At 40.0% G+C, this 18,813-nt stretch overlaps 1 protein-coding gene across 1 annotated transcript in view; it reads left to right on the top strand.

The window, feature by feature from the left end:
* Positions 1 to 523: 523 nt before the first annotated feature.
* prmt9 (protein arginine methyltransferase 9) overlaps positions 524 to 18,813 on the top strand; it is a 72,534-nt gene continuing 54,244 nt past the window's right edge. Inside the window, exons 1-3 of the mRNA XM_069926398.1 lie at positions 524 to 770; positions 10,281 to 10,429; positions 12,220 to 12,456. Of these exons, the coding sequence (XP_069782499.1) occupies positions 594 to 770; positions 10,281 to 10,429; positions 12,220 to 12,456 (563 nt within the window). The 5' untranslated portion in view covers positions 524 to 593. The remainder of the gene's footprint in view (positions 771 to 10,280; positions 10,430 to 12,219; positions 12,457 to 18,813) is intronic.

Raw genomic sequence — 18,813 nt, 5'->3', positions numbered from 1 at the left:
GGGGGAGATCAGGTGGGGAGGGTGATTGGGGTGGGGGGATCATGGTGGGAAGGTGGAGGGAGATCAGGATGAGGGGGGAAATGAGGACAGGGAGTGAGAGAACAGGCTGGGGAGGGGGGGAAGATCAAGGCAGGGAGGATGAAAGATCAGGCAGAGAGGGGGTGAAATCAGAACAGGGAGGCAGGGGAAGATCAGGTTGTGCGGGGGGGGGGTGGAGATCAGAATGGGGAATTGGGAGAGATCAGGACAATGAGTTGGGGGAGATCAGGACAGAGAGGTGGGTGAAGATGGGGGTGATCAGGTCAAGCAGGGGGAGATCAGAATGGGGAGGTGGGAGAGATCAGGACAAGGAGGTGAGGTGGTGGGGGAGAACAGGTCGGGGAGGGGGTAAGATCAGGACAGGGAGGTGGGAGAGGTCAGGTCGAGGACAGGGAGGGATAGATCTGGGCGGGAATGTGGTGGGGGAGGTTAGGACGGGGAATGGGAACTGTTCTGTGGTGTCATGTTTTCCCCGGGGCAGTATTTGGGCGGCGCTTCCGTTGCTTTTGCTCCGTGATTCTCCCCGTCGGTTCCTCGTGCCGCCGATCACCTTGATGTCGGCTCGGAGACCGGGGGGTCGCTCCCGCAGCGGGAGCCGCGGGCGGGTGCGCCTGGTTTACCGCTCGTTGCAGAGCGCCCAGGATTACCTGGAGAGCGGGGATTTCGGCACGGCCTTCGCCCACTACCTGCTGCTGCTCAACCTGGCGCCTGAGCTGAAGGAGATCATCAGGGTGAGCGGGGCCGGGATCGGCGGCCCCGGCAGCACGCCGCCGCCTTGACCCGCCAGTGTCTCTGGGTGACCGGCGGGGCCGGGTTCATGAGGCCGCTCTGAGGCGGGAGGTCAGGGCAGCTCTGGGTGTTGGAAATCCGAAATTCAATCAGAAGCGGCCAGAAATACTCAGGCAGCACCGTTTTCTTAAATGTTATCAGAATTACTATGGCCTCCAGTCCCATATAAACCCAGAGTATTAACGTGTGGGAAACCGTCCTGTGCAGAAGGATGGAAACTATTACCAGATTGGCTTTACCTTGGCCTACTTTATTTCTATGTTTAATTGCTTTTATTTTCTTTTCAAATGTACCATACCAAATCTGGTAGGACGTCCTTCCACAGCCAGCCCCCAACCAGATCTCCCAGTGAATGGAATGAAAAGAGAGAAGGACAGGGATTGTACTAGGTTCTTAGTACGACTGATCAGAGCCAGAATGGGTCATTTTTGTTTTAAAAGTACAGAGGCGATTTGACCTGCAAACGTTCGGACTAGAATACTATAATGAGCAAAACAAAATGCTCACAAAATACTGGAGGCAGCATCCAGGGATGCATAGTAAATCTGTGATATTTGTGGCCACGGGTGATTGTGGAAGCAAAGTTATTGGGTGTATTTAAGGGAGATAAATTCTTGCTTAGCCAGGGCACCAAAAATTATGGGGGGAAGGCTGGGAAAATGGATCAGCTCATGATTAAATGGCAGGGCAGACTGATAGGCTGAATAACCTATTTTTGTTTCTATGTCTATGGTTTTAGGATAATAGACAGTTAAACAAGGTTTGCAGACGCTGGGTTCGAGTATAATAGGCAGTCGACGTTTTGGGTCGCAGTATAAACACAATGCTGGAGAACCTCAGCCGGTCAAGCAGTGTACTTTATATAGCAAATATAAAGATACATAACCAGCATTTTGATATGACCTGCAGTCCTACATAAACCCAGATTATTAATATATATGGAAATGGCAGGCAGTATTAAAGAGAGGTGAAGGGATCAGTGGGTAGACCAACTTGGGGGTAAGGATAACAGATGGAGGAGGCGGAAGCCACAGCTGAAGGAAGGAAATTGATGGAATAATGGGGAGAGAATATAGTATGGGGGGGGTGTTGTTATGAGTGGTGGGTAAGTGGGGAAGGAACTGGATTACAGGGGCTGTGGAAAGAAAGGTGTGATGGAATCTTAATGGAGGAAGAAGAGAAAGAGAGGGACCAAGGGAGAATGGGTAACTTGAAATGGAAAATTCAGTATTTATGCTGTTGGGTTGTAGACTACCCAGGCACAATATGATATGCTGTTCTTTATATGTGGATTTGGAATCATCCTAGCAATATTGGAGGCTGAGGATAGACAGGTCAGAGGGAGAATGAAAGGAAAATTAAAATGGCTGCCAACCAGCAGCTCAAGTTGGTGCAAAATGACTAAGTTCAGGCACTCAGCAAAGTGGCTGCCTGGTCTGCAGTTGCTTTCATCAATTAAGACAAGGCCTCATTAAAGGAAGCGAATACAGGAGATGATATTGAAGGAAGTGCATGTGAAACTCTACCTCACGTGCAAACATTGTTTAAATCCCTGGATGAAGGTTGAGATGGAGATGTGCAAACAGGCCTTGGACTTCCCACGGTTGCAATGAAAAGTGCCGGATGGGGAGGGAAGAGTGTACGAGAATATTAGAGATCCTTGAGAAAAGCAAAAAGTGGGCTTGGAGGGAAAGGAAAGGCATAGCTGATGGTGGAATCCCATTGTAACTGGTAGAAGTGAAGAATGATGTGGTGGATGCAGATACTGTTGGAGTGAAAGGTAAGGACCAGGGAAACTCTATCTCTGTCTGGAAGGAGGTTGGGTGAGAGCAGAAGCACTAGAATTAGAAGACCGGTGAGGGTGTTATCAACTATAGTGGAGGTCGAGCGGAAGACATGCTACCTGAAAAAGGAGGATGTTTTGTATGCCCTGGAGTGGAAAGCCCCATATGAAGAATGGATGCGACAGAGAAGCTGAGAGAAAGGGATGGGAGAAGATGCAGTCCAGATGGCTGTGGATTTGTGGAAATTTTCATAAGATAGTTTGTCTCTGAGATGGAATCAGAGGTCAGAATGTGGAGAGAAGTGTCGGAAATATGAGGGTAGGATGGAAGTTAGTGGCAAGGTTGGTTAAATTGACACTTGCAATGTAGGAGGCAGCTTCACTGTAGTTGACGTAGTGGAGAAAGAGTTGGAGTAGTGGTGGAATAGGTTGGAGTGTTCCACAGAGCTGATGAAAGGCAGCCATATCTATGCCATATCTGGGTATCAATAGTTACACGTGACTTGAAGAAAGTGGGAAGAGTGGAATGATTAAATGGTGGGTCAGTCTTGATGGGCTGAATAGCTTATTTCTGCTTTATCATGTGGTCTAATGAAGACAGAAGACACAATGTAAAGGATAAAAACAAGTTCTGCAAAGTGGAGCAGAGTGCACGTCGAGAGGAATATAAAGTGGTTGGGGGGCAGGTAATGGACATTGTTAAAATGGTGGATAACATATGATGAGTCCTGGATGTAGGTGGAAAGAAATTGGACAGGAGGGAGGATAAGAGTCGACATATTGTTCAGTTTTTATTCTGCTTTCACTTATCACTATCAACTCCATTCTTCCTGGCTTCATTTGTATGTGACTCCTCCTTGGGTCACCAATCACCAAATGAGCCCTTCACCTCTCTTTAACATTGCCTGTCTCTTTTCTCAGCCCTGAAGCAGTGTTTTGACCCAAATGTTTACTGTTCATTTTCCTTCAGGAATACTGCTTGACTTGCAAAGTTCTCCTAGCACTTTGTACTTCGATCTAGATTCCAGCATGTGCAATTCCTTGTGTCTCTGTGCTTTAATAAATTAGTATTCTGTGAAGTGGCACAATTCAAGGTGCTCTATCTCTCCCGTCTGCAGAAGGGGCTACATATTTCACATTGGCCTTATTAGCTTCCTTAAATTCTGTAAAATCGAGTGCAAGTAAGTCTTTTTTGATCCTGAGGGAGTGCTGAAGGAGAGGAGCCCTTTGAAATGTTGGAAAACTGGCTGGAGGCTTTGTGACCTATGTGACATTCATGCGGCCTATCAAGACTGTTCCGCCATTCAATAAGATCATGGTTTATCATATTTTTAATCTCTTGGCCATGTCCTTGGGGCCAGAAGACCATCTCTTTTTGATTTACAGCATTTTGTTTAGTTTTTCAGACTTTTAGTTTCCCATTTATTTTACTTCCTAATCTGACATCAAATTTCAAGTCAAGTTTATGGGGGACATGGTTGGCCTAGCACAATGCTGTTACAGCGCCAGTGATTGGAACCAAGGTTTGAATCCCACGCTGTCTTTAAGGAGTTTGTACATTCTCCCTGTGTCGGGTTTTTCCTGGGGGCTCCAATTTCCTCCTACCCTTCAGAACATACTTGGGATTTGTAGGTCAATTGGGTGTAATTGGGCAGCACTTGCTTGCAGCCCAAAAGGGCCTGTTATTGTGCTGCATGTATAAATTAAAAAAAATTATTGTCATCTGATTGCACAAGTACAACCTGATGAAAAAGATTTATTCTTATCTTATGTACAATACCTGATTTTTTTTTCTTTGGGCACTCTCCAGCTGGATGGCATTAACATTGACATCTCCTGTTTCTGCTAACCTGCTTTCCTTTCTCCTTCCCTTCCCCCTGTCTTCTTTCCCTCAGCTCTCCACCCCCTTCCCTTTCTATTCACCTCACCATTCCCTCCTCCCTGCTTGCTACTGTGCCCTCCCTTCTCCACATTGCCTTCTGCCTTAGGGACAATACACCTCACCCCCCTCACCATGCACCCCCCCTTACCTTCTTGTTTGGATGCCTGCATTTCTCCATACCTTGATGAAGGGCTCAAGCCAGAAATGTCAGTAATGTATCTTTATCTTTGTTATATAAAGGACCCTCACTGTTTGACCTGCTGAGTTTCTCCAGCATTATGTTTTTACTTCAACCATGGTGTGCGCAGACCTTTGTGTTTAACTTCTTTTTTTTCCAAATCACTTTTCTCTTTTAGAATATTTAGGATGCCCTTTTTCTTGCTGGCAGATTTGAAATTGTTTGCTAGAAGTAATTTACCAATTAACTTTCATCAGCGCAGCCTTGACTGTTTAAAATACCAATTCTTTGACATTGTTATAATTTTTTGCAACCTTCAGCAAAAATATGCATTTCTAAAATCCCTCTTTACATTTTTAGATATTTTTCTGTATTTGCCAATGGCTTTTAAATATATTTTTTTTCGGTAATTTCTCTAATTTGTTTCGCTTTAGGAAAGCAGGAACAAACTGAAAAATATGTCCTAATACCAGTTATGAAATGATGGTGATGACTAGTTAATGGCAGTTGTTCTGTCCAAAGAGATGTGTAAAGAAAGAATGATTGAGAACTGAGGAGAGGGAATAAAAATACAAGAATATTGCTGGGACCGTGAGATGCAGAGCACTGCAGTATGTAAAATAGTCCTGCAAAATTCTAGCAGGTCAGACAGCATCTGTGGAGAGAGAAAAATTTGTTAGCCTTACAAGTTGATCACCTTGTATAATAACTACAGTTCTGCACAAACTTGAAAGGCTGATATCTGAAATAGCTAAATTCATCATTATGTCTGGAGACTTAATGTGCCGACTTGGAAAGATGAAATTCGGTTTTCTGAATGTTCTTTGAGCTCTGTTGGAACAATACAAGATGCTAAAGAATCAGTGGTTGGAGTGGGATGGAGAATTAGAATGACAGCAGCTGGAAGCTCAAAAATGATTCTTGAAAATTGATTGGATGCATTTTATAAAGGTGTCAATCAATCTTTTTGTTAAGTTTTTCAGATACATTGTCACCAGCAATGAATGCTGTGTGTTAATTGGGAAGAAATGCATGTGAAATGCTGCTTTATTGAAAAAGGATGTTTAGATCCTGGATGGTGGGAGGGGAAAAGGGTTAAAGGATAGGTGTTGCATCTCCTGCATTCCCTAAGGAAGGTACCATGAGATTGGAAGTGGTGGTGGTGAAAATGGAAGAATTGATAAGGAGGTTGTAGAGCGAACTGTTCCTTAGATGCTGGAAAGGGAGAAGAAAGTGTGCTTTGTGGTGGTGGAAATTATGGATATTGTAGAGACTAATCCATTGAATGTAGAGGCTGGTGAACTAAAAGGTGAAGGATTCTTTTTCTTTATTTTTGTAAGAGAAACAAAGGTCAAGGATAAAGGATAATACATCATAAACAATTGTATGGAAAGTATCAAAATCACAGCAGATATGATAGAGCTGGAGAAGTTGGTAGAATAGAAAGGGTCAGCAGAGCGGGAGAGGATGCAGTGGTGATCGCTGTGAAGTGGTAACTTGTAAATTTAGGTCTTTTTCACTTTATTAAATAATTTAAAATCTTTTGAGTAACCATGACCTCAGTAAAGATCCTTGGGTAAATGGCACATCAATCTCTACCTATATGAATAGTTGTCATTATATTTGTTCTTTATCGCTCATCTAATCAATAGCTACCCACTACCTTTATGTTCTTATTCTTGAAGTTTTGCAGTGTTTTAAATTTCTGTTAGTATTCAAAAATGTGGAAATAATACACTGGGCATGGTACAAATAAAAGTAACCTGCCATAGATCAACATTTTAAACCATGCTTATGTTAGAATTGTTCCACTCATGCTACTAGTTATGTTGAATGTGTATGGTCATTTACCTTCCTTTTCTTTCTGGAAACTATTATGTCTTCATTATGGCGACACGTACCAAGCTTGTATTTTTCCAGAGCTCTAAGTGGCTCCTGTATCTTTCCTGCATTACTCTTGCAGGCTTCATCTGGTGGCGCTTGCCTGTTATTACTGTTCCACATCTCTACTTCTTGCCACAGTGTTGGTGTACATTTAATCCAAATATCATCCCCTCCCCACACCACCACTGCTCCAAACAACTTAATGATTTTAAAAAGAGCCTTGAATCCAAAAGTACACATTGTGGCAGAAAATAGACAAGTTACCTGGGGCTTCATTGTGAATGAGTTTCACTGGGCCACAGAAAAAGAATCTCAGGATGGTATGTGATATCATGTTATATACTTTGACAATAAATTTGAACTTTGGGTGCCAATATGAAAATTGCAGCAGTGCCAAGGAAAGTTCACTCAGCATGGTGACTGGGAGCGCTATTCCATAATCTCTGACTCAGTTGTCAATCACTACAGATTGAAAATTTGCTGACACACTTGCTTTGAAGTTCTAGTTCACTGTAAAGGGTGTGCTAGAATGGTATGGGTGAGGGGTCAGCTATCATTATATTGTCAATCTTTGTCTCCTGCAAATGTAAGCATACATTTGGCCCTTGAGACTTCTTCACTATATAAACATGGAATTGAGGAATTCATATTGACCATTTGGCCAATTTAAATCTGCTCCACCATTTAATATGAGCATAGCGGATCATCTAAATTCATTGCCCTCATCCAGCTTTCTCCTCATTTCCTTGATCTCAGTGGCCATTAATACTGTATCTCCTTGAATATATTTAATGATTTGGTCTCGGCTTCCTTCTGTGATAGTGAATTCCACAGGTTAGCCTTTCTTGGGGTAAAGAAATTTCTCCTCAACTTAGTACTAAATGATTTGTCCTGTATTCTTTGGCTTTGACTCCTGGGGCACTGGACTTCCTTATTATCAGAAAGATCTTTCCCGCAAATATCCTGTCCAGTCCCACCAGGATTTTGTAAAGGAGTTAGTTTCTCACTCTTCTAAATTCTAGTGTATATAAAAACATAGAACATTACAGCACAGAGAACTGGCCATTTGGCCCTTCTAGTCTGTGCTTAAACATCATTCCATCAATATAGGATTATGAAGGGTATGGATAGGATAGATGTAGGAAGGTTTTTTGAGCTGGCCGGGGAAACTAAAACGAGAGGACACAGTCTCAAGATTCAGGGGAGTAGATTTAGGACAGAGATGAGGAAAAATAGTTTTTCCCAGAGAGTAGTGAATGTTTGGAATTCTCTAACCAGGGAAGTGGTTGAGGCTGCCTCATTAAACATATTTAAAATTCAGTTAGATAAATTTTTACATGATAGAGGAATTAGGGGATATGGGGAGAAGGCAGGTAGGTGGAGTTAGGTCATAAATTAGATAGTCATGATCGTATTGAATGGTGGAGCAGGCTCGATGGGCCATTTTTGGCCTACTCCTGTTCCTACTTCCTATGTTCACTAGTCCCACTGACATGAATCCATTCCATAACCCTCCAGACTTTTTGTATCCATGTATCTATCCAATTTATTCTTAAAACTTAAGAGTGATCCCACATGTCAGATGGCAGCTCGTTCCACACTCCCACCACTCTCTGAGTGAAGAAGTTCCCTCTAATGTTCCCCTTAAACCTTTCCCTTTTTACCCTAAAGCCATGTCCTCTTGTATTCATCTTTCCTAATCTAAGTGGAAAGAGCCTATTCGCAGTTACTCTGTCTGTAACCCTTATAATTTTGTAAACCTCTATCAAGTCTCCCCTCATTCTACGCTCCAAGGAATAAAGTCCTAACCTGTTTAATGTTTCCCGATAACTGAACTCCTGAAGATCCGGAAACATCCAAGTAAATCTTCTCTGTACTCTCTCAATCTTATTTGTATACTTACTGGTATGAGCCTAGTTGCCACAAATTCTCATAACATGTAAATTCTGTTGTCCCAGGAATCAGTCTGGTGAATCTTTGTTGGACTCACTCTAATCTCTCCTCAGATATGAAGACCTTAACTGCTTGCAGCCCTCAAAGATGTGGTCTCACCAGGCCCTGTACAATTGCATCCTTACTTCTGTTCCTGCACCTGTATTTCATTCATCGATTGGTGCACAAGGACCCTCTGGTTTTGCTGCAGAAGAGAGCTGGAGAAACTCAGCAGCTCACACAGCATCCACATTAAGTAAAAGGGGCAGTCAACATTTTTGGTCTCAAGCCTGAAACGTCAACTGCCTTTAACTTTATATGCATGCCATGTGACCTCCTGAGTTTTACAAATTTTAAATTGAGACATTCAGCATGGTAACAAGCCATTCTGGCCCACAAGCCTGTGCTACCCAATTACCTCAATTAACCTACAAACCCAATACGTTTTGAAGGGAGGGAGGAAACCCACGTAGGCAGGAGGAGAATGTGCAGACTCCTTACAGATAACGCCTGATTCAAACCCGGGTCGTTGTTGCTGTAGTAGCGTTGTGTTAACCATTACGCTTAACTATGCCACCTAGCATTTTTCTTCAGCACTTTTATGTACTGTACTACATCCTAGCACCTGGAGAATTTCTTGTTTACCTTTTGATTTGCTGCACCTTCCCTTTTATAACTTCTTGCTCTTCAGATAATTATCATCCCGTGTTTGTCGCTGGGGTGGATTACAGGCTTTGACCATCTTGTGAATGGGCTCCATTTTTACCTCCAGTGGTATCTCCACTGTAATGTTCTGAATTGTATTATTGAAGACCAATTAACTTGAGCATTTATTTATTGTTTACCCCTAGATGTCCCATTTATTCCATATGGGCTTTTGATGGGCTTGAAATATCATTGTTTAATAGAGTATAGTTGCACAAGTATCAGTAGATGCAAGAAACAATCTGCTGGAGGAACTTGTTTTGAACAGCAACAATGGGGTGGGAGGAATTGTCAGCATTTTGGGTTGAAACCTTTTGTTGCTCTCCTTCTTACCCTCCACCGACACTGATGCTGCTCCACCTGCTGAGTTCCTTCAGCAGATTATTTTTTGGTTCAGATTCCAGTATCTGCAGTCTTCTGTGACTCTTATTAAATAAAGCGATAGTTTTTCAATTTCCAAAGTAGCTGTTAAGTGGCCTCCTATGGTGAAACCGGCAGTCTCAGTTCTTTGCAATGGTGTCCAATTAATAGAAGGAGGTCCCATATAAATTATTTTTTTCAAGGAGGTTCTTGTTTGAATTTAATCATATTTACAGGAGCTCTGGTATGTATGGCCTGCCCATAAGTCGGGTGCACATAACCCAGGGCAAACTGTAGCTTACATTTAGATACATTGAGTTCAATCTGACATGTACATATCTCAACATCCATTCATCCTGAAATTTCACTCCAACCAAGTTGATTTAACAAGACAATGGGTGAGCTCATTGTTATCACATTTCTGTCTTCCTTTCAACCCTTGCTTATCAAGTATCCATCCACATTCTGACCTTTTATTTTCTATAATTGGTGCAAATTTGAAATTGGACTTCCCCACTGCACCTCTGAGAATTTCTGGAATTTTCTATTTTAAGCATCAACGATCCTTAGTTGTAAGGAATATGTTGTTCAGAGATGGAGGTAAGAAAGAATGAATTGGATTTGTACAGCACTTTTCTCAACTTCAGGATGTGCTCAATCTCTTTAGACTCGATTAGATTATTTGATTGATTCATTTAATTATTATATATTTATCTCTGAAATTACAGGAATCATTCCAAAGTACCCTTTTTAAATGGGCAGAAGAACTCAGTTCCTTAAGTCGAATTCAGGATATATTCGACTGCTATGAACAGGCCTTGGAGCTATACCCCAATAATGAAGTAATATGGAACAGTATGGGAGAACATTTATTTGGGTTGGTGCAATTATTTTCCAGTTATATGTGAATGTCTAATATTAAATAAATATAAGTTACTTCCTTAACACCTTTTATCATCCCTTGCTTCTTCACACCCTGTCCTAAAGCAACACTTCAGTGTGAACTTGGTTCCATTAGGTGCTATTGCCATGAACCCAAACCATTCCTTATCTGAAATTTTTTTAAAAGTGAATTTTCCAACATATATTAGCTAAAGAGTGTAATTTTTATTTTGTTTATTTTTCATAGTTCTTATATTTATCTTATTCTTGTAGCAACACAGATAGACCCCATTTGGTCCATCTTGTTCATGCCATCTCCCAGGGAACCAATTCTATTGCTTCCATTCCTCCTTTCCATTATTCTCTATATCCCCGAAACTCATTCTATCTGCAGTAGCCAATTAACCTTTTTGCACATCTTTAGGATGTGGGAGGAAACTGGAGCAAATGAAGGAAACCCAGTCACAAAGAAGACACACAAACTTTGCATAAGTACCCAAGGTCAGGATTGTATGGAGTCCTTGGAACTGTGAGGCAATAGTACTGGTAACTGTGCCATTCTGCTGCCCTAGGATCTTACAGTAGTGCGATTGATACTGTGATCATTGCCAACTGAGTATCTTGGCTGAATGTGCCACCCATCTCATCTCGTATGAACCCATCATCAGGAATTGCAAGGAAGTTTTTAAGAGCTCAAGTTTCATATTTTTACAATCTCTCTTTAATCAAAAAGTACAGAGGTTAATTTTGAGGTTTACATCATTTCCATAATTGTGATATCCTGGAACTCCCAAACTGAACGGATTGAAGTAAAAACACAGTGCTAGTTCAGGAACCTGCCAACATTTTGTTCATACCTTGATGCAGGGCTCAAGCCCAAAACATTGGTGATGTATCTTTATCTTTGCTGCAGAAAGGACTCTATTTGACCTGCTGAGTTTCTCCAGCAGTGGGTTTTTATTTCAAAAATTTTTGTCTGCAGACTTTTGTGTTTTACTAAAAGGATTGAAGAAACATCACGATCATGTGGAATGCAGTGATTCACATTTAACTTAACTCACAATGATAGTTCATTAGTCTTCATAAGGGCAGTAAGGAATAGACATTAAATCCTGGCTTTGGTGCCAAAAATATATAAAAATAGTCTTCATGGGATGCTTCATCAGACTTGATCTCAAAATATTCACTCACCTCTAGGATAAAATTCTGCCAAATATAAAGAGAACAGAATAGCAGATTATTTTAATAGATTTTAAAAGTTAATGGCTCTCCCATAAAAGCTGGTAAATGCGGGCTCTTGATCCGCTATGTTAATTAGGCCCAACTCCACAATTCACCCACTGAGTTCATCCAACAGTTTGTATTTGCTCCAGATTTCCAATTTTTGCAGTCTTGTTGGAGTAAAAGTTATTGTCCCTGACTTCCTTCGAAACAATGTCCAGGTTGTCTGCCAATTTAAGACTTATTCATGAACAAACAAGTCCCAGATGAAAAAAATATTAATTTGAGTTTGTTACTAAGCCCAACAAAAAGCGTGCATATCATTCACATCTATAGACAGAATATTTTCAGTAACCAACAATAAAACAGAAATGATTACCATGTTGCTAAGATTGTACTGATGTGCTGCTCTGTATAACCAAGTTACACCTTTTGTTACTGATTGCACAAATGTTTTGTTATTAATAGAAACAATTTTCTCAAGATGGAAAAAGGTAATTAAAGGTCATTGTACCAAAAAATTAACCTTAATTTGGGGCTTTCTTTTCTGCATATAATGATCAGCATGGGTTTCCGAGATGAAGCAGCAGGCTATTTCCACAAAGCTGTCAAACTCAATCCTGACTTTGCGGATGCGAGGGAGAATTTTTATCGGGTTGCAAATTGGTTGGTGGAGCGGTGGCATTTTTTAATGCTGAATGATAAAAAGAGGAATGTTGCCTATCAGAGAGCAATTCAGAAAGCAGTGGAATCTGGTTGCACATCTGTGCTGGATATTGGAACAGGAACTGGAATCCTAAGGTCTGTTGAATTTTCCTGTTATATAGAATGAAAGAGAGAAAGAAATGAAGTGTGTGAGTGTGTACAGTGCCGTACATTATGTGTGGAGCAAAGACAAATTCTTTTCCGTAATTTGTCCCTGTGCTCCATGGTTTTAAATTTGTAATCAAACAATTCACATAAGATTAAAGAGCACATTCCAGAGCAGTAAGGTTATTTGTATACATTTTGGTTTGACCATATAGAAATTACAGCACTTTTTATACATAGTCCTCAAATTTTAATGTTTGGGACATTTGGGTTCACAGGTGTCAGGTGTGTTTAATTGCTTCATTAATGCAGGTATAAAAGAGCTAGGGTTGTTTCTAAGCTTTTGTCACCTTTGGGGTCTATATTTACCGTTTTTTAACTTGAATACCTGAGTTGTTGCAATGAAAGTTAAAGAAGCCATTATGAAGCAGAAAGTTGTGATGGTAGGAGATTTTAACTTTTCAAATGTTGACTGGGTTTCCCATACTGTAAAAGAGCTGGATGGCTTGGACTTTGTGAAATGTATTCAAGTAAGTTTTCTAAATCAATATATAGAAGTATGAATGAGAGAGGATGCAATACGTGATCAAGACTGGTCAGGTGACAGATGTATGTGTAGGTGAACATTTTGTGTCCAGTAACCATAATGTCATTAGCTTCAGGTTAATTATGGAAAAGGATAAATCTGGTCCTTATATTGGGATTCTAAATTGGGGGAAGGCTAATTTTGTGGAAATGAGTTAGGATCTATGAAGAATGAATTTAGGAAATGTTGTTTTCTGGCAAGGATAAGTGGATGGCTTTCAAAGGTGAAATCTTGAGAGTGCAGAGTTTGTATGTTCTTGTTTGGATTAAAGGCAAAGTTAACAGGCATAGGGAACCCTAGTTTTCAAGGGATATTTGCAATCTGGTTAAGAAGAAATGGGAGGTGTATAGCAAGGAAAGGCAACAAGGAGCTAATGAGGTACTTGAAGAAGGAAATCAGGAAGTCCAAAATTAGACATGAGTTTGTTCTGGCAGATAATGTAAAGGTAAACTCGAAGAGTTTCTTTAAGTATATTGAGAGTAAAAGGATAGTAAGGGACAAAATTGGTCCCTAGAAGATCAGAGTGGTCAACTATGTGTGGAGCCTCAAGTAATGGGGGAGATCTTAAGACAGTTTTTAGTATCAGTATTTACTCAGGAAACTGGCATAGTGTATAAGGAAGGAAGAGAAACAAACAGAAGCATAATTGAACATAAGGAGATTAAGCTGGAAGAGGTGCTTACTGCTTTACAGTAAATAAAGATAGATAAATCCCCCAGGCCAGATATGATATTCCCTCGGGACTTGAGGGAGACTAGTGTAGAAATTGTAGGGCCCCTGGCAGAAATATATTCAAAATGTCCTTAGCCACGGGTGAGGTGGCATAGGATTGAAGGGTAACTCATGTTGTTCTGTTGTTTAAAAAAGACAAAAAATAAACCAGGTACCGGTAATTATAGGCTGGTGACCCTGATGATAGTAGTAGGTAAATTATTGGAAGGAGTTTTAAGAGATAGCATATATAAGTGTTTGGATGGCCATGGGCTGATTAAGGACAGACTGCATGGCTTTGTACATGGTAGATCACGTTTAATGAATCTTGTAGTTTTTCAAGAAGGTAGATGAAGGAAATGCTACATGGACTTTAGAAAAGTTTTTGACAAGATCCCAAGTTGGAATTAATTTAGAACGTTATGACACTAAGTATCCATGGAGAGGTTGTAACTGGATTTGTAGTTGGCTCTGTGGGAGAAAACAGAGAGTGGTAGTGGATGGTTGCTTCTCAGACTGGAGGCTAGTGGTGTACCTCTGGGATCAGTGCTGGGATCATTGTTGTTTGTCATCTATATCAATGATCTGGATGATAATGTGGTAAATTGGATCAGCAAGTTTGTTGATGACACAAAGATAGGAGGCGTTATGGACAGCGATGAAGATTTTCATAGCTTGCAGAGGGATCTGGACCAACTGGGAGAATGTGGGGAAAAAATGGCAAATGGAGTTTAATGCAGAAAAATGATGCATTTTGGAAGGGCATCCAAGGTAGGACATACAGAGTAAATAGGCACTGAGGAATGTGGAGGAGCAGGGAGATCTTGAAATAGATGCGTTATTCCCTGAAGTTGGTGTCGGAGGTGTAAAGGGTTGTAAAGAAAGCTTTTGGCATCTTAGCTTTTATAAATTAAAGTATTAAGTATAGGAGTTGGGATGTTATGTTTTTTAAAAATTTTATTTAATTGTTTGCATCATTACAGGAAAAAAATGAATAAAACATTAATCAACTATCTATAGCCAGTGATACAAAAAAAGTACTTTTATATTTTTCTCCCCATTCCCCCCCCCAACCCAAAAGTAAGAAAAGGAACGAAAAGAAACACCTACCATTTAATATATAATATTAGCATAGACAATCATTAATTGTTATTAAAAATTACTAATTAAGAGGAGTGGATAAGATAGAAGAAGTGGATGGAAAATTATCCATAAAATCCATGTATGGTTTCCAAAACTATAAAAATTTTCAACTCGATTCCTTAAACTATATGTAATTTTTTCCAAGGGTATACAGTTTTGCATCTTATTAATAACACTTCTCTATCATCTTTCCATGAAGTTGGGACGTTATGTTGAAGTTGTTTAAGACATTGGTGAGGCCAAATTGGTAATATTGTGTGCAGCTCTGGTCACCTAACTAAAGGAAGAATATCAATAAGATTTAAAGAGTGCAGAGAAGATTTACTAGGATGTTCCAGGACTTAATGAATTGAGTTACAGGGAAAGATTAAACAGGTTAGGACTTTATTCCTTGGAGCAAAGATGAATGAGAGGATATTTGATAGACGTTTACAAGATTATCCGAGATGTTGACAAAGTGGATGCAAGTAGGCTTTTCACTTAGATTGGGGGGGGGCGGATAAATACGAGAGATCATAGTTTTAAGGTGAAAGGTGAAAGGGGAAAGGTTTAGGGGGTATATTAGGGGAAAGTTTTTCACTCAGAGTGTGGTGGGAGTGCGGAATGAGCTGCCATCTGATGTGAATGTGGGCTCGATCTTGAGTTTTAAGAATAAATTGGATTGATCTATGGATATGAGAGGTCTGGAGGGTTATGAAATGGGAGTCGGTCAATAGAATAGACTAGAAGGGCCAAATGGCTTGTTTTCTGTATTATAGTAAAACAAGAATAAAGCAGTAAGACATTGCCCAAGCCTTAGGGTTACCAAAATCAAAGTTTGTAACATTATTATGAAGAAAGAACGTACTGGTAAGGTCAGTAAATACAAAGGGTCTGTTAGGCCAAGAAAGACTTCCACTACTGATGTCAGAGAATTCTCATTATAAATGAAGAAAAAACACTCTTCAGGAGTCATGTGTGGATACATCAATGACTACTATGTGCAGAAGAATTCATGAATAGAAATAGGTTACACTACAAGATGCAAACCACTAGCTAGCTTCAGAAACATGATGGCCAGATTACAATTTGCCGAGAAGTATTTATAAGATCCTGCAGAATTCTGGAAAGATGAGACCAAGATGAACCTGCATCAAGAGTGATGGCAAGAGCAAAGTATAGAGGCATAAAGGAACTGCCCAAGGTCCAAAGCATACCACCTCATCTGTATAAAAACATTACTCGGTTTGAGTACAGTAAATGCCTCCAAACTCATTGGACAGTGCTTTGTGACAATGATCCCAAACGTACTTCTGAAGCAACAAAGGTTTTTTTTTAAAGCTTAAAAACTGGAAAATTCTTGAATAGCCAAGTCAGTTGCCCAATCCAAATCCAATTGAATATGCCTTCCATATCCTGAAGAGAAAACATAAAGGGACAAGCCACCAAAACAAGCAGGAGCTGAAGAAGGCTGCAGAGGAGGCCTGGCAGAGCGTCACCAGAGAAGATACTAAGCACCTGGTGATGTCTATGAATCTCAGACTTCAAGCAGTCATTGCATGCAAGGGATATGCAACAAAATTCATGACTAATATACATAACATTGCTATGTCCCAAATATTATGGTTCTCTGAAATGAAGGATTATGTATAAAAAGTGCTGTAGTTACTACATGGACAAACCAAAATATACACAAGTATCCTTGAATAAAACCTGGAATGTGCACATTAATCACATAGGAATTGTTTGATTACAAATTTAAATTATGGAGCACAGGGGAAATGTAAGAAAAAAAATGTCTGTCTCAAACATTAAGTAGGTCACTGTATGTCAGTGCTTATGTATATGGTATATATTTAATGAAGATGGATTTTGACAGGTAACATGCAATATGTTTTAAAACGACAATATCTCAAATTTGTTTTTGACATCTGTGATTTTAATGATGTTACTTAATTTTTTTCAGTGTTTGCTAAACATTGGTCAATAAAATAAACCAAAATAGTGTATAAATAATGTTTTCTCACAGTTAAACAATTTGGATATTATCCATATTCCATGTTCTTGAAGATTGATAATTTTATAAAATATCATATCATGCAAAGAGAATGATGCGAGACTGCAGATAAATATAGGACATGAATGTTCATAGGTTAGTTGTGTGAAGAAGGATGTATACAAGAACTCAATGCATCCAGAATTTTGCTCTCCTCACTAGTGCAACAAAACTCTCAATGCTGCCAGGGTGTTAACCTCAGTGCCTGGAACTGAATCTCCTTGCCAACATCTCCAGAGACCAACTGCAAGTGCATTTATATGTACTTCATTTCTGTTCCTGAATATGACCAAAACAGTCGGTAGAACAGAGCATTTTAATTGAGAGTAACCACTGCCAAATGAAAAGTATCATGACAAAGTGAAAGAAAATAATAGACAAGAGAGCTGTGGGCAAGAGAAATGTTGGAAGAAAAAGATAATGAATGTGTTCAGAGCAGCAGGCAAAATTATTACAATTGGGTTATTTGGTTTACATTTGCAGAATAAACAATGAGTCATCCTTTCACTTTCCATTTTCTGAAGGGTTGAATTCCTTTCACCCACTGATCAATTCTGGCATTTCAAACAATGGATAATGGAGATTTTACTGTACTCCAGATGTGATTTCCACTCCCCTCCAGTTAACTATTCATCTTCTTGTGGTTTCTTCCCAAGTATCCATGGGAGATGCACATCTGTTTTTTTTCTCCACTTTCCTCCCACCATCTGGGGCTCAAATAGTCCTTCTAGGTGAAGCTCAGATTCACTTGTACTTTCCTCAAGTTAGTGCATTGCATTAAGTATTCACCATATGCTGTCCACCACATTTGAGAAACCAAACTCAGATGAGACACTGAACATATCTATTCAGTTTGCAATGGATACACTGAGTTTCTGGTTGCCTGTCCCTTTAATTTTCCATTTTATTCCCATTCACAGCTCTCAGTTTACGACCTCCTTTATAATTCCAACAATGCCCAATACGTGTTGAAGGAGCATTTTCTCATCTTCCATCTATATATGTTGCAGCTGTCACAACTCAAAATTAATTTTACTATTTCATACATTTCCATTTCTCAAATGTAGCAGTACCATGATGTTTCCATTTTCTTTTTCTTTCTCCTTTCTTACACCGAGTTTTTAAAGTAATTATTATCTCAAGTAAAATCTGGCATTCTGTTAACACAAAGAACTGTCACATTTTTTTTCCTCCAAGAAAATAAATGAATAAATTTAAGATAAACAAGAATAAATAAAGTTTTAAATAAAAGTTTAAAATTGTAAAAGTGAATGTTCTCAGAAGCAACACACAAACACTTGGGAGCAAACATTCAACCAGGAGTGCACCCTGGTCATACCCTGCCTGCAGCAGCTGTTTGATTGAAGTTTCAATATAGTTGTGTCAAAATAAAATGGCAGCACCCAGGATAAAGAGCTGGTCAATGCCGCTTGGACGACTCTCATTACCTGGGAAAAGTATTTATTAATATTAAGTATATTAGTAAGGGTTTTATCTGTAAACTTGGGGGAGGGTGGGTTAATTATGTTGGCAGTATGGTTAGTGTAGCAGCTAGCGTAATGCTGTTATAGCGCTTGCGAAAAGGGATCAAATTTAAGTGAAGATGCACTAAGGGCCTACCGGGACACTTGTGTGGAGGGGAGTCAGGTTGCGCCAAGGGTCTGACTGGGACACTTGTGTGGAGGTGAGTCAGGTTGTGCCAAGGGTCTGACTGTGACATTTGCATGAAGGGGAGTTGGGTTGTCAGCATGAGGGGAAGGTGGTTAATTATTGATGCCGGCATGGCGGTTCGTGCAGCTGTTACAGTGCCACCAATTGGGGTTCGAATTCAAATTTTGTAAATTATAGGAATTACCTGATTAAAGTGAATTTT

This window comes from Narcine bancroftii, chromosome 3 (assembly GCF_036971445.1).
Source record: "Narcine bancroftii isolate sNarBan1 chromosome 3, sNarBan1.hap1, whole genome shotgun sequence".
Taxonomy (NCBI): Eukaryota; Metazoa; Chordata; class Chondrichthyes; order Torpediniformes; family Narcinidae; genus Narcine; species Narcine bancroftii.
The sequence above is the reverse complement of the archived record's forward strand: the minus strand, read 5'-3'. Positions and strand labels throughout refer to the sequence as shown.